The 16,316-nt window shown below is 39.8% G+C and overlaps 1 protein-coding gene across 1 annotated transcript in view; it reads right to left on the reverse strand.

Moving 5' to 3' along the window:
- Positions 1–299: 299 nt before the first annotated feature.
- Positions 300–16,316, reverse strand: part of cdh5 (cadherin 5) — a 54,039-nt gene continuing 38,022 nt past the window's right edge. Inside the window, exons 12-15 of the mRNA XM_008429111.3 lie at positions 16,074–16,204; positions 15,859–15,973; positions 5,009–5,141; positions 300–3,289 (exon numbers count right to left, since the gene is read on the reverse strand). Of these exons, the coding sequence (XP_008427333.2) occupies positions 2,905–3,289; positions 5,009–5,141; positions 15,859–15,973; positions 16,074–16,204 (764 nt within the window). The 3' untranslated portion in view covers positions 300–2,904. The remainder of the gene's footprint in view (positions 3,290–5,008; positions 5,142–15,858; positions 15,974–16,073; positions 16,205–16,316) is intronic.

The following is a 16,316-nucleotide window of genomic DNA, read 5'->3' on the forward strand; positions in this document are numbered from 1 at the left end:
GTAAAGCCTTCAAGATCCTTAAAACTGCATTTTGTACCCTACAAAGTCTTTCTTATTTTCTATAACTGCACTAAAAGTCAACAAAAGTTGCAACAAGAAAGTGACTTGAGACCAGAATTGGACGAATTTCAGCTTGTTTGGCTCTGATTAGTAACTCACCAAGCAGAAACTTGGCAGGACGAACGACCTGCCAAGTCACATTGAGGTCAAAACACTTTGGTGTGGATGTTATTACTGAATGAAGACAGCTAGTAGCTAGCTTGCAGTATCAAAGTATTTGAAATCAAATTAAAGCACAACAGAGTTGTAAGAATTTAATTAAGCAGAAGCGGTGTATTCAGCATGTTGAATACATGTAGCCACTATCGTGACATGTTTACAGTCAAAGAGACAGACCATTTCAGGAGATAACAGAAAGGCTACAACAAAGCTGCTCAGGTGTTTACAGCAAAGCTGATCAGGAATCATGGAGTATTTGGAAATAATGGCAGCGTCTGTCAAATCTTTAAGGAAAAGTTGGGAGATTGTCAGGGGAATACAAATGTAGACAGCTGTTTTGCTGATCTAGCAAAAACAGCTAGCTTAATTAACATGGTGACTTAGCAGGTTGTTGTCTATGGCTCAAATTGGGAATTTGTAATAATTTGATTAAAAAGTTTTTAAGGATGAACCGATATGAAAATGTGCATTTATCAGACCTATACTGATATGCTAAAAAATGACAAATATCGTCCGATACAGAAGCTGATATGGTGCATTTGTACAAATAACATAAAAATTTTGTTTTGCAGTGACTTCTCTCTCACACATGGTGAGACGACACCATCTTTCACTTGAACTACTGACTCATTTCAGGAAGTCAAAAATATTTTGAATGCTTTCTTAGAAAGAAATCTGAGCCACAGATCAATAATCAGCCAAAGAAAACTGATTTTAGGTTGGAGGTTTGATGAGCGGACAGAAGCCAAAAAGGCGGAGAGGTTAAAGTTATCAAAGCACCTCACTGCAGCCCAATAAGCTGCTACTGCTGCTCTGTGCTTCCTTATCTGAGTCAATTCGGTTTGTTTGACTCTGCCTCTGAGGACTCAGCTTTCATCACAACAATAACTGTGATTAGTTCTGTCAAATAAAAGCCAGGAACAAGCTGTAATTCTGTCAGAGCAGCAGTAGAGCCATTTCCTTTCTGTCTTTCTATTGTCTAGTTTTGTTCTCTTTCAGCACAGAGGTAGTCTGGCCCATGAAGGCACACACCACCTTCCAAACTGGGTTTCTGTTCAGGTTTTAGCCCATAAAAATCAAAACATGGGCTAAATTTAACTCATTTTAACTGTTAAACATGACTGCTGCTCAGACACCCGATGATGAGCGAAAAAGAAGAAAAATGACTTTCCTCCATGAAGACATTAAATATCACTGTGAAAACCCACTGGACATCTCAGTGGGAGCTCAGAGCCAAACATTCCCCAAAGACGAATGTTAATAATGTCTCAGATAAAGAAAAGCCAGCTGGCACCTCGCTGTGATCAAACACCTCCAAACCCTTACAGCTCAAATTCCTGTGATTTTTTTTTTTTGCACATTAAAATCCCCAAGCAATCCTATTTGAAAATAACAAAGTTCAGAAAAGCGTTGCTTTCACTTGGAGTGTGTTATATTCCAAATAGGACTGAAACCAATAAGACTTCTTCTCTTAGATAAGAGTCCATGTTGAAAATTTTGGGAAGCCTATATGGTTTCATCCTTCATATAAAATCATATCAAATCCAAGAGTTTTTGAATGTGTTCATATTTAGAAAACTTGTTCAAATTTTGAATAGGTGAAGAAAAAGGAATTTATCAGCAACACTTTGTGCGTAACCAAAAATGTTGCTTCATATTGGAGTAAAAGCATATACAAAGAACATGACTAACATTAACAAATCCATGATCCCAGATCAGTTCTGATTAGGTTTACAAGGTATACAAACAATTACAAAAGTTAAAGTTTTAAAACACCAACAGTTTTATATCACACCATCCCTATGGCCTCTCTGCCCTTCAGTGAGAAACCAAAGAAAGTCTTATTTTGGGAAGTTTTTTAGAGCATAAAAAAAAACCCACACCTCTTAGAAAGGTCAAATAGTTTTAAAATGACACTTGTCACACTAAAACCAACAAGCAGCAGCCTGCAGGCTAGTTCCCTGAACAAAACCCAGTCAATCAGTAAATCATATCCATTGCTGTAACATAATTATTTATAGACTCACTTTTACCACATATTTACTCCAGACAGTAACGCAATATGTTCCATTTTCAAAGTAAATTTCACTGAGGAAGATCTTTTTTTAACGCATAATGACCCAATGCAAATGTACTATTGTTTAAAGGTTCATTAAAATAGCATTAGCATTAGCAAATATTGGAGTTGTTTTAAAATGACAGTGCTTTGGTTTTGCTAATTCTGACTGGCTAAATTCTACAGCCTTTCATCTGTTAGCATCTGTTTTCAGGTGAAACAGAAAGGTTAAATCCTCTTCTGCAAGTTCTTTGACCATTTGCTGAATCTTGTGTTGGATCCATAGGGTGCTCCGATGTTCGATCACAAATAAAAACCAGATGAAAATTGGTATATTTGTTGATGTCACCTTCATTCATCATGTTGGAACCTCCCGGATTTTGATGAAGGTTGCTTAGTGATTATGAGTGAATAGATAAGAGACACAAACACAAATGGATTGCTGAATCACACGTGATAGAGTAAAAAACAAAATTGTGTTTGTCGAAGTGTTGGGGACGCTTGGCTGTCTGCCTACTGTAAATAGATGTTCCTGTTTTCTGTCCGTCCTATTTCTATGGCTGTTTTCAACCACCGACGCACAACCTGTGAGGCACTCAGCGGGGCAGAGGGGATTCTCACGTTTTCTCTCAGTACTGATGGTAGTAGTCGGCACCATCCACGCCATACAGCTCAGCCAGTGCCTTGAACCTCGGCCCCCAGTTATTGAGGAAGTCGTAATCCACGTTTGATCCTGAGGAGGAACTGTCCAGAGAGCTGAGGCTTGCTGCCAGAGACTCTGGTCCCTCGTAGCCATAGATGTGTAGAGTGTCATACGGGACTCCGTCTCGGTCGTGGTCGGCCTCGTCTTTCTTCATATCGATCATGGCTGCCATGTCACCTTTGCAGGCTGTGGGCTGAGAGAGGTGGTGGGGTTTCTGGACCATGGCGTACATGGAGGGGTGGGAGCGGCGGTCGGGGTGGCGGAGCAAGGAGCTGTCATTACACGCTGAGGTGAGAATTGAAACGTCGTAGCTGGAACAAAATACGGACAACTTCATTGAATGAGCTTATAGCTAGCATGCAAACAGATCCCAGGGCTATGAGAAATGTAACTCCTAGAAAATTAGAAGATTTTGAAAAAATTTAAATTTATTAAACACACACACAGTGGTGTTTAGATTCAGGTGTTTGTCAGATAAACTCTTAGTTTATCTGCCACTAAGCCTGTCCTGTGAACTTTTCAGTGGTGCCAGAATTGCCATTCTTATAAATGTGAATGCTGATAGTTGTTGTGGTTTTTCTGCTTCGTTTTTCCTCTTTCTGCAGGTTTAGAAACACACGTCTAGCCTGACTCCTTTACCTTTAAACCTTTGCCCCACTGTTCTCCCTTTCTTTTTCATCTTTGTGTCCACTACATTTTAAATAAACCCAAAGAAATTTCATATGAAGTTTCTCATATATTTATCAAGTGGCACGCATTGGTGATGCTGTTACACTTGTAAATCATTTCCATTTGTTCTAAATCTGTTGGCCTCACCTCGATACTCAACCATTATGAGTGAAAGAAAAAAGTTAGTAATTTCCTTCAAAGTGAAGCACATAAAGGGGCGCTGCCAGAAATCGTGGGCCCCCTGACAAAAAATTTGTTTGCCCCCCCCGTGCAGCTGCTGTTACAATATTTTGAGTCTACTTGACCCATAAAAAGCGTCACAATTTTAAAGGCTTGCATCTGCCTTGCTTTCTTTGGTTTAATACTGATAATTAGCACAATATTTACTGCTCATGAATTTAACATCCAACAGTCCACATCCAGTATGCAAGTAGGTTGTTTAATTTTTTTCTATTAGTTTTAGATTACTGAAATGTCTCTCCCCAATGAGCAACAGCCAAAAGAAATGTTCAACTACACATAAAGCAATCCAGACTTCTCAAAAATGCTATGTAGATACATTTATGAATATGATTTCAATTGTAACAGAATAACTTTATTCAAAACAAATTTAAAAAAGTAAAAGTTCAGGTTTTGCAAACAATTTACAGGACAAATTAGACAAACTGTAATTACAGCAAATGTAACTTTTTAATTTCCACCCTGTGTGGCAGAACCAAAATCTATATTTTTTCCACATTGTGAAGTGTTTCTAATTTCTGCGTTATCCATAGAGATAGTCTACAGTAGAGTAAAATTTTATGATTTTATTTGGTTCTCACAATGAGCCACTGACAATTTTCGTCATAGTACCAGCAAGAATGTAAAACTAGTTTCACTCTTGACTGAACCACAAACAAGTGAGTGTCACTTTTTGACTTGAATTGCAGAGATTAAAGAACTTTTCAATGGTATTTTAAGTCATTAAAAATAACTTTTAAAAAATATCTTCCTTTTCTATTGTGCTATTTCTAAATATTTTGCTTTCAAAGCGCTTTCTGAATCTGGATGGGTAAAACCTTTGTTGTAGTTTCCGTACTTTACAAATTATCAAAACGTTCTTGAATTTTTCCGATCGGACTGTGCTATGATCAGCCAAGCTTCTTGGAATCGCAGAAAAATACTTGAGTTTCTAGAGCTGATGTTTTTATTTCCTCTTAGTGGAAATGAAGAACAAAAGAGAAAATTACCAAGAGAAGTCACAACCTCACAAGGATAAAGAAAAAAAATTGCAAGAAAAAGAAATTTTCATGGAGAAAACTGCAAAGGATAAAATGTCTTCCTCAGGTTTATATGAAATATACATATGTTTTTCTACATACCCATTTGTGTCCATCTCTCCTCCTCCTTCCTCATCATATGTGACCAGCTGCTCATGGATCTCACCATTGTTCTTCATACTGGCCAAAGAATCCTTCTGGTAATGTTTCCTCATCACAAACAGGATCACTATCACTGTACAAAGGAAATAAATATTAATGTCTTTTGGCATTAATCATTGCAAGAAGAAAATCTGATACAAAAGTGCAAATATCTGAATCTAAGATTACCATCTGAGAGACAGTAATAAGTGTAAATAATGCATTTGGGTCTTCTTGACTGAAAAAGTAAAACATATAGTGCAAAAGAAAAGATTGCAGGAAAGATGTTGATGATGTTAAAGCCACAGACAATGTAAAATGAGATGGTTAGAAAGCCAAAACAAAATGAGAAGTAGGTCTTGAAACAAATGCCACATCAGCAAGAGGATAACAGGAGGAAACCTGAAAGGAACAAATTCAGCCAGACTCCAGAAGAAACAATCTGCACAAAGGGAGAGAAGGGAGGGAGTAAACACAAGAAAGGAAATGAGTAAGAAAACAAGGTGGAAGAGGATGAGTCAGACAGAGAAAAGAGAAGAGAGAAAAGGTTCACAGAGGGTGAGGCACAGACAAGGAAGTGAGAGAATAAATAAGAAAAACATTACGTTAAAAAGAAAAAAAAACAAACAAACAAGAACTTAACAATTACTGAGGAAACACACAATGCCCTCTGTTCATTCTATGGCGTTATGATTCAATTCAGTTTGCTGTTCAATATGAGCCACTAGTCTCAAAAAACCTTTAATAAAAGAATTGACTAAAAATGAAATTAAAACATGTCCTCTATTAGGGGTGAAGTGATACAATAATTTCACAATACAATACGATATTCTGATCACGATACAATATATATCACAATATCTGGCAAACGATTCAATTCCATATGATTCAATGCAATTTTACGATTTTCTGAAAGATTTTAGAGGAACAGAGTAATTTTGATGACATTTTGTGTTCCATAGAGTGGATTTAATTAACTGAAAACTTATTAAAAGCACCAACTACACAATACCTGACTCTGGCAGGCACGTGCAAAGAGGAGGGCTGGGGGTGCTTGAGCACCTGCCCCTTTTGCTCCTTGCCCCCAAGTGCCCTTTTGGTCAAATTTTTTTGGTGTTATTATTTTCTAAGTCCTCTTCTGACACATAATAACATGTACTAAAATTATTAGTTTTTTGTTGGGGTTTTTTTTGTACATCATAATAAGCCCTCCGGTCACCTTGTAACCTATGACCTTCTGCCCGTGATTTAAAAAAGTAAAAGTTCAGGTTGCTTCTCGCACAGTGAGATAAGGCGGCTAACTGGAGTTTAACGTAGCGAACGTTCCAGATTACAGAACAGTTTTTGGTGAATTAAAAAAAAAAAAACGTTTTTGATGAATAAAGTGGAGTAGACGTGCTACTTGTCAGATGACGTGCTATCGTTTTTGCTTCAGCACGGAGTAGCAGTTTAAGCAGAGAGGTAATGAAATACAACAGACACTGACAGGTTTCTGCGTCTGCCTTTCTCTGAAGTACTACTGAGCCAGAGGAGACAGCCAGGTGAGAAAAAACTGTTCTTATCCATCGATTCAGTATTTTTATCATACAGACATTAGTCTGTTGTTGTGCTATTAGCTAGCTATTTTGAAATTATACATCAGATCTGGTTGACATTTTCTGGTGGTGTTCCAGAGGTGTCCCTCTGTCACCCAGAAGTAAGAGAAGTCACTGGAAACAGAGAGTTTTTAAGCAATAAGCACGGCAACTTAGGGGGAAAATGAATTTTTTTTGATAGGCTTTCATTTTGAAATTATACATCAGACCTGGTTTATGTTTTCAGGTTGTGTTCTAGAGGTGTCCCTCTGTCACCCAGAAGTGAGAGAAGTCACTGGAAACAGAGTTTTCAAGCAATAAGCACGGCAACTTAGGGGGAAAAAAGTTAAAATGTCCTTTTTTAATAGGTTTTTATTTTGAAATTATACATCAGATCTGGTTGATGTTTGCTGGTTCTGTTCACTCACTTCCACCCAGAAGTGAGCGAAATCACTGGAAACAGAGTTTTTCGCCATTGCATAATGTCCCCAATTATTTCTGATACATAATTTTTTTTTGCAACTGCAGCGGTTGGAAATCTATTTGCAGTATATAAACATGGACCAGATGTGCGCTTTTATTGTGAAAGCAGCATGTAAATGGGTGTACAATAATGTCTTGAGCTGTCGCGCACATAAATATCTTGTGCGGGCCGGCTGTTCGAAGAGCCGGCTAGCCAGTGGCGCAACTACACATTATTCAGGTGGATGCGAAAACATAGAAAGTCATGGGTGGCTAGCCTGGGCATGCTAATTACCAGCCTATCCATGCTTATGCCAGCCTACTCATGCTAATGACCGGTAGAGGAAAAAAGCAATTAAGCACTTGACCATTTGCGTCAGCATCCTTCTCATTTCCCAAAGCGGTCAATCAGTTACCATTTGTGGTTGCTTAGTTACCAGTGCTGGTCTGTGAGCAGGGGCCTCTGTCTGCTAGATAGTCTTAATTTTGGCGCTCATACACACCATTAAAAAGCTTTTATGGTTTATCATCAGCATTGTTCACAGGTTGAAACAATATTTGAAGTAAACCCTGTGATTTAGTCAGAGTAAGACTGAAAATGTTGATGCGAATCAAAAGATGAGTCTGGAAAAAAAGGATGACATTTTCACTGTTAAGAAGATCTTCCGGTTGGACTGCAAGATGGAGTAGACGCTTTTTCTGAAGCTCCCACCTCTAACATTACTATTTTACTAATTTTCACTTTGTGCTTGTTAAGCTAATTGTAACAATATCGCTGCACTGGAACAGTGACCAGTTAGTCAGATGATGACCAGCAGAACAAGAAAAGAAGAGCAGAAAAAAGACGAGGGGAACATCATGGCTGTGCTAATGGCTATGCTTGCTGACCACAGAAAATCCCTATCAGCGGAGTTCAATGTGGGGTTTACTAAACTTGAAACAAAACTGGAGCTCTTTGAGTCTACTATTTCTACCCACCACCAGCGTATCTCATCACTGGAGAATGTGGCCACTACCATGAGCGATGACATACAGGCAATTCAAGCCGAGCTAGCTACGGTGACCGGAGAGAACAACAGACTAAAAGCTAATGGACCTTACCACAGGGGCCGCGCTTCATTGGCTAATGCCCATTTCACGTCACAGTGCAGCTACCACGTGCGTGACCGTCTCACAAACACGAGCTACAGTAGTAAACACATGCATGTACATTGTGGACTAGCAGACCGGCAGAAAGTTTTTGCGTCAGGACTCGAAAAAGAATGGTTCTTCACTGTCAGTGACAGGATACCTGACAGGCGATGTCAGGTATCCTGATCGTATTTGTGGAACTAAAATTCACAGATTTCCAAAATCTGAAACAAAATGCCTTGCTTGGATCAAAGCTTGTGCACGACCGCATTTGCAGCTCAACCGTCATAGGATCAATAAGAGCAAAGGAGTGTGTGCTGGTGTAAGTATTGTTGCTTTGCTTTCTTTATGTGCCTATAATGTGTGAACAATGACCCCAAGTCTGAAAAAAAGAAAGTCAATAATAAACACATCCATTATGAAAACCTTTTAGCTAAGTACAGCATAATGGCAGTACCGATACAACTTCTACACCTTGAAGCCTGTCTGTTACACAGTCTTACGTTAGCTGAACAGATCAATATGCAATGTGTACCGTATCTGACATAATTGTGACATCTTGTATCTTGTATAACTGTGACATCTTGAATATAACTGTGGACATTTTGTCCACAGTTATATTTATGCTGAGGGTGTGAGGATCTGCTGTTTTCCTCATCGACCGGTAGCTTTTCTCTGTGACACGCATAATGTTGGAGGCATCGTGTGACTCAAACATCTTGAGTCAAAAAGATGACATGAACTTGTTGGTTCCCCTGTCCATTGTCGTGGCTGATATTTTGTGAAAATCCGGTAGAAATGCTAAACTAATCGACTCAGAAATACTCTTCAGAGAGTCGGTCGAAATGAAAGACGCCATGTTTACATAGAAACTAAGCTCCGCGAGTCTTTGTTTGTGAGACATGCAGCCGCGTGGGATTTTCGAGGGCGTTTCTGTGCGGAGCTTGGTAAGGTCCATTGACTTGGAAAGTAAGAGCCGCCGCAACAACGCCACGTTGGTGGGACTTCCTGAAGGCATTGAAGGATCGCATTCGACAACATTTTTCTCTCAACTACTTCTGGAGGTCTTTGGAAAAGTACGTTGAAAAGGGCTCCAGAGCTGGATCGAACACACCGGATACTAACGGCGAAACCGGGTCGTTAGTATCCGGCTCTGGGCTTCCCACCGGGAGCCCGATATACCCATCAGATCAGAGAGCTCGCTACACGTAAAGCCAGAGAGTTACGAGGTAAACTGAAGTACAAGGGTTCCCCGTTTCACATTTTTGAAGATTAGCGACAGCAGCGCTTTGCCTACCGCGGGATCATGAAAGAACTATATGATCGGGGACTCAAGCCTACATTGCGCTACCCTGCCAAACTATTCATTATGACTGAGAATGGGAGTTGAAGGTTCCTGGCTTCTCCTGAGGACGCCAAGCGCTATATCGACTCTCTTCATCCGCCCAGCCCTAGCCCCCCAGTGGAGTAATTATTAGTTGGATCCAAGCGGTTTATTTGTGGTATTAATCGAGCCACTTCCAGAACTCAGTCGGTTCTTTATAGCTTGTTTAAAGCGAAGCCCTCTCAAGGATTTCTTTACTTTGTTATTATTCCGATTAGCCTGTACAATTAAAATTAGCCTGGGACTTGATTATTTTCATACAGACTGGACTAGATGACCATGATAATATTCTACTACTCATTCTGAGCCAGCATATCTATCTTGAGGTGTATTAGGCTTTTATGTTGATTTAACAAAGTAATGGAGTTTTTTTTCTTTGTTCTTCTTAGAAGTTCTTCTACAGTTACATTAATGGAATTTGTAGTTGACAGGATTGAGCTGGTTGCCTTACCTCAAGTGACGACCCTGATTTTGGGAGGAGGAAAATGTTAGTCTAAAATGAAGGAAACCTCGCAGGGGATAGAAGATGCCCTGCTGTGCGATGGACACGTACACTTAGTTTTTTTCTTTAAAGGGGGTTTGGGTCCAGATGTGTATGTTTTTGGTTATGGCATGGATGTGAATGTGTGTAGTTTTTTTCTCTTTCTTTCGTCTTCTCTCTCTACAGTTGTTGGCCAACTATATACCAGGTACCAGTCTCCTCTCAGCCAAAGTCGGACTGCCATACTGTACATATCTCTTCAGGAATAGTAAAGTATGACTAGCACAAGGAAGAATCTGAGGGTTGTTTCGTGGAACGTGAGAGGCTTGGGGAATGCTACTAAGATTGCTAAAGTTATGTCTCATTTGCAGCAACTTAAAGGGGACATATTCTTCTTACAAGGAACACACCTTTGTAATAGAGAAATTATGCGTCTTAAAAGAAGTTGGGTTGGCCATGTATTTCATTCTAGATTCAATGCCAAGGCTAGAGGAACAGCCATACTTAAAAAACAATCTCATTACCTAATGTTGCTAAAAGTCTTAATGTTTTTAAAACTGAGTTGGGATTGGTGGATCCGTGGAGACTTGGGAACCCGGCACTTAAGGAGTTTTCCTTCTTTTCCTATGTCCATCGTACCTATACACGCATAGATTTTTTCCTTATCAATATCAGACTGCTTCCTAAAGTAAAAACCTGCGATTATCACACCATAACTATTTTCGACCACGCGCCAGTCTCCTTAGATCTAGAATTGTTATGTCAATCTCGTTGTTTCAAATTTTGGAGATTCAATTCTATACTGCTTACAGAAGAGGACTATAAACAGTTTTTAAAAAATCAGCATTCACTTTACTTTGATCTTAATGATCTACCTGGCATATCGAGAAGCACCCTCTGGGAAGTTTCAAAAGCGTATATAAGAGGTCATCTTATTAGTTTTACTTCTAATTTGACAAAGAAGAGGTCACGTTACACCAATGTCTTGCTGAACCAGATTAAAGATGTGGATTTTAGATATGCAGCCAACCCGGATCCTGATCCGGATCCTAATGAGCATGTAAAACTCTAAACTGATTTCAATTTGATTACATCTACAAATGCTCTACTTCAACTAACCAAGACAAGGCAGCGTTTTTTTGAATCTGGCGACAAAGCCAGGAAGCTTTTAGCTTTCCAAGCGCGAGCTCAGGCTACCTCCAAATTAATTCCATTCATCAGATCAGCGACGGGGGAGATTCTTTCTGATCCCAGAAAGATAAATGATAGATTTTTGTCATTCTATTCAGAACTGTATCCCTCCCTAGCACCTCCTTCAGCACATGATATACTTAATGATATCAGCTTTCCAATGATAGATAATGATTTTGGGAGAGGTCTTGGCGGGCCCATCACTATAATAGAGGTGCAGGTATCTATCAAGTCCTTAAGTTCGGGTAAATCCCTTGGGCCTGATGGTTTCTCTTCAGAATACTATAAAGCCAATGTGGATCTTCTGGCACCAGTATTGACAGATGTGATTCTTAAGAACGATAAAGACCTCTCCTTTTGTAGTAGCTATAGACCTATTTCCCTCCTCAATGTAGATTTAAAGATCTTATCTAAAATTCTTGCAACACGTCTCCAGCGAGTACTTCCCCTCATTATTTCATTAGATCAGACAGGCTTTATGACTGGACGACAGTCATAAAGCCAGACGTCTTTTAAATATTATCCATACACCAAGCACCTCATCACCTAAAATAATTGTATCTCTTGATGCCGAGAAGGCATTTGATCAGGTCGAATGGGGTTTTTTATATGAAGTAATGGAAAGATTTGGTTTTGATAACAATTTTATCCTTTGGGTTAAGGTGTTGTACTCATCACCGGTGGCCTCAATTAAAACAAATGACATGGTGTCTTCACCCTTTCCTCTTGGGAGGGGCACTATGCAGGGATGCCCTTTGTCTCCCTTGCTATTTGCCATCGCAATAGAGCCTCTGGCCATCTGGTTGTGTGCCGAGGGGGGTTTTAAGGGAATTCTGAGATCTGCTGTAACCCATACAATGTCCCTTTATGCGGATGATTTGCTCTTATACATTTCTGATCCTCATACTTCTCTTCCAGTGCTCTTTAACATTCTAGAACAATATAGCAAGCTTTCAGGTTACAAGCTCAACTACCAGAAAAGCCATTTATTTCCCTTGAACACTCTGGAAAGGAACCTTCCACATTCAATCTCACCCTTTAAATGGGCAGAAGCAGGGTTTCGTTATTTGGGAATATTCATCTGTGCTTCTATGTCTAACATGATGAATAAGAACTTCTCACCGTTATTGGAGAGCATGGAGAAAGATTTTGACCGGTGGTCCCAATTACCACTATCTATGATGGGACGGGTGAACCTAGTTAAAATTTTAATTTTCCCCAAATTTTTATACCTCTTTCAACATGTTCCTATACTAATTACACAGACCTTTTTTGAGAAATTAGACAGGAAGATATCCCAATTTTTGTGGCTTAAAAAACCTGCCAGACTTTGCAAATCAGTGTTACAGTCCCCAACTTATGAGGGTGGACTTGTTCTTCCCAACTTCAGGCAGTACTACTGGGCAGCTAATGTACAGAAACTTTTATATTGAGGGTGTGATGCTGAGGCTTCACCTGCCTGGGTGCAGATTGAAAGGGCATCTAGCCGTTATTCGTTGTCTTCTCTGCTTTGTTCTCAGCTCCCCCTTCCCCTCTCTCTGGTAGAGAACAATCCTATAGTCAGGGCTACATTAAGAATCTGGAGACAATTCACAAAATAGTTTGGCCTGCAAGGACCCTCTTGGGTCAGTCAAAAATTGCAACTTTATGCCTTCAGCCATTGATTTGACAGAGGGATCAAAACTGTAAAGGATCTTTATAGCAACAATACATTTTCATCCTTTGCTGAACTTTCATCTAAATTCCAACTGCCCAATTCTCATCTCTTTCGGTTCTTTCAGGCCAGGGATTATGTTAAAAAGTTGTTTCCGCACTTTCCTAATCGTCCACCTGAAACAGTTTTGGATACTCTCCTGCAATTAGATCCTCAACACAGAAAATTTATTTCATTTTTATATAATTCTATTAGTAATAACAACACCTCAAGATTTGCAGCTCCTGTTAAAACAGTGTGGGAGGGGGAGCTGGGTGCCGAAGTGGAGGGGGAGCAGTGGGAGGCTGCCAGGAATCTAATTCATAAGTCTTCGATTTTTGCCCGGCATGTTTTAATACAGTGCAAAATATTCTATAAAGTGCATTACACTAACAAACAATTAGCAAAAATGTATTCATCAGTCAGCGATGCTTGCAATAGGTGTGGACAATCGCCAGCTAACCATGCCCACATGTTTTGGGCTAATCGGGTATTGGGGTAACATTTTTAAGATACTAAGTCAAGCATATAATCAGACAATTCTCACCAATCCATTATCGGCAATATTTGGCATCCCTCCAGACCTGGGCCTTTTGTGTTCTTTGAAGCCTTCACTATGCTGCTAGCTCAGAGACTTATCCTACTCAAGTGGAAACTAAGCGTCTCGCCATCTTATGACCACTGGGTTAGAGAAGTTCTATACAACCTTAAGGTGGAAAAGCTCAGATTTGCACTTAACGGTTCCACCAGTAAATTTATGGAGACTTGGAGACCTTTCCTATCTGTAGTAGGTACAAAGACTTTGCTACTTGATTCAGAAGAAAAGTAAATTATCTGTAGGCCCTCTCATCTATATTCAGTTCTTTTGTTTTTACCCAATATATATTCTGTGTATTATAATTTTTTCTATTCTTTATTTATTTGACATTTTGTTTGTATTTATTTATTTCTCTGCCTCCTTTGGAATGAGTGTGGATGGGTGTGTGTGTGTGTGTCGTGTTGCTAAAAGTTGTTGCAGAGATTGAATCTCTGCTGACTTGTCTTGTGTTTTGACCTAGACAGGGGTGTGTTCGGGGTGGGTGGGGTTTTGGGATAAATCTGCTTGAACTTCTCTCAATGTTATCTGTGACTACTGTGTCTTCATGGTAATAATGATTACTGTATGTGAAGCTGTAAAATTCAATAAAGAAAGTGAAACAAGAAGATCTGTGACTGTATCAATCTGAAAATGCATCAATTTAAGACATGAAAGCTAAGAAGTATTCACTAAGAAGAAAAGAAAGGAAAGGAGGGAAAATATGGCAAGCAGCTGCTGAGTGAAGAAAGAAGGCAGAGTGAGAGCAAATCAAGCACAAGGACAGATGAGGAGGAAAAGAAGGAAAATGTGACATTTGATTGGGCCCCAAGTCTCTGTCTCCATGTGAACATCGAACTCTCTCAGCAATAGCCACAGCTCTTGACTGAGGGAGAGCGGACTGATTTAAGTTTGCATGGGAAACCAACAGATTAATCTTTTACAACACATGCTTCTCAGCTTAATAAGCTGCAGATATCAGGCTTAGAGGCTTAGAGACAAGAGAAAGTGATGGAAAAGACGACTGAGAAAAACTTCTGGGTGTCAAACCTGACTTTATGTGAGAAAATGTGTGTGTGAATGGCAAATTGCTTTGTGGCCAGACAGATAATGACAAGGGCATTAAATAGTTAATCTGGCTTGCTTTTGGGCAGTTTGATAAAAAGAGAGGAAGACAGAAAAGCGTGGTAGAAGAAGAGACACCCTCAGGGAGAGAGGAAGAGGAAGAGAGAGATGAATAAAAATGAAAGAGAAAGGATGATAGTGAAGGAGTGAATTAATAGTTAATTGGTTGGGTGTTTGCTGGTGTTTGATAAGCAGATGGCACCTAAAGAGCTGATAAACTTTCCTTATTACCACTCCTATTCTTCCACTGTTTTTCCCACAGTTCTCTCTTTCCAACCGCTTCCAAACCACGTTGTCTTCTGACATTTAGCCTGACCGATCGCACCTCAACTCTTTGCCTTTGTCGCGTCTTTCACCTTCTTAGTTTCCCCAGATCCATGTCTGCATAGATGTGTTTCTCTCTCTGCCTCCATCTCTTTTTAACTTCCTTGTCTCTTTTCCTTCCGTCTTACGCACCCCTCATCCTGGACCCCTCACGTCTGTCCGACTGTCTCCATTGGGCCTCTGATTTGACATGACAAGTGTCTCTTTTTCTCCAGGAAGAAAAACGAACATTGGGTGAAGGTATCAAACAGAATCTTGAGCTCACAACCACGAGCGTTATTTCCACATCCGTCGCTGTATTATTCATAAAACCAAGATCTTGGAGAATGGGGTTTGGTGCACCAAAACCTAAATCATTTATTGAACCTATGTTTATGTGCCAATTGCTTAGCAGTGCATCATTCGCTGCTGCTGCTTTATGGATTTCAGTTTTTCAGTTGAAGCTCTAAACTTTAGAGTGATAAGTCATTAAAAAACACTTCCTGTCTTCTTCATTGTTGTTTCCACCACCAGTAACGTCACTGATCACCTGACTCGTGTGATGCAATAAGTGTGAAACACGCTAATTTTTACACAGCCGAAAAGTGTGAGGTTTTTTTTAATTGGTGTATTTTCCTTAACAATTATTAATTATAGTTAAACATAATAAATTATTTTCGTACTTCCAATTTGTGCAGTGGAAACACAGCTGCTGAGATTCATGGGAATGTTCTCCAAACTTACATCAAACAAATTTCCTAACATTCTCCACAGGACTATTTTGTCCAATCAAAAGAGATACGCAGAAACATAGGCTATATTAAAGAAAAAATAAAAATGCACAAAAGACAAAAAGGTTCATGCATGAACCAAGAACATAAATCCAGACTTACCCAGTATGGTCAGTATGCACAGCAGTATGGTAATCAGGGCGTGGACGCTGACCCCCATCCTCTGCATACTGGCCTTACACCTTGAAAAAACTCGCTTGGCGTCACACTGGCATAACTGAGACAAAGAAAGCAAGCGCTTGGTTCTTTCTGTTGCCTACTCCTTCAGAAGACATGTTGGACATTCCCCTTTCAATCAAAGCAAAGCATAAAAGAACCTTGATTTGCAGTTTGGTGATGCTGCTCATGAGAGGCTGGCCTCCATCACTGATGCGCACTTCCACACTGTAATCACTGGAATCCTCCAGGTTGAAGGGGCCCTCCTTCACCAGTAAAGCAGCCGTGTTATCTGCACAAGATGAGTGGGAACACAAGTAGTTAGCATGCACATCAAATTATCTTTGGACTAGGGCTGGCAGAGATCAAATTAGCCCTGGAAAAAGTCATTAGTAGTGCCAGTA

This window comes from Poecilia reticulata, chromosome 15, assembly GCF_904066995.2.
Source record: "Poecilia reticulata chromosome 15, P_reticulata-male-v2, whole genome shotgun sequence".
NCBI classification, from domain to species: Eukaryota; Metazoa; Chordata; class Actinopteri; order Cyprinodontiformes; family Poeciliidae; genus Poecilia; species Poecilia reticulata.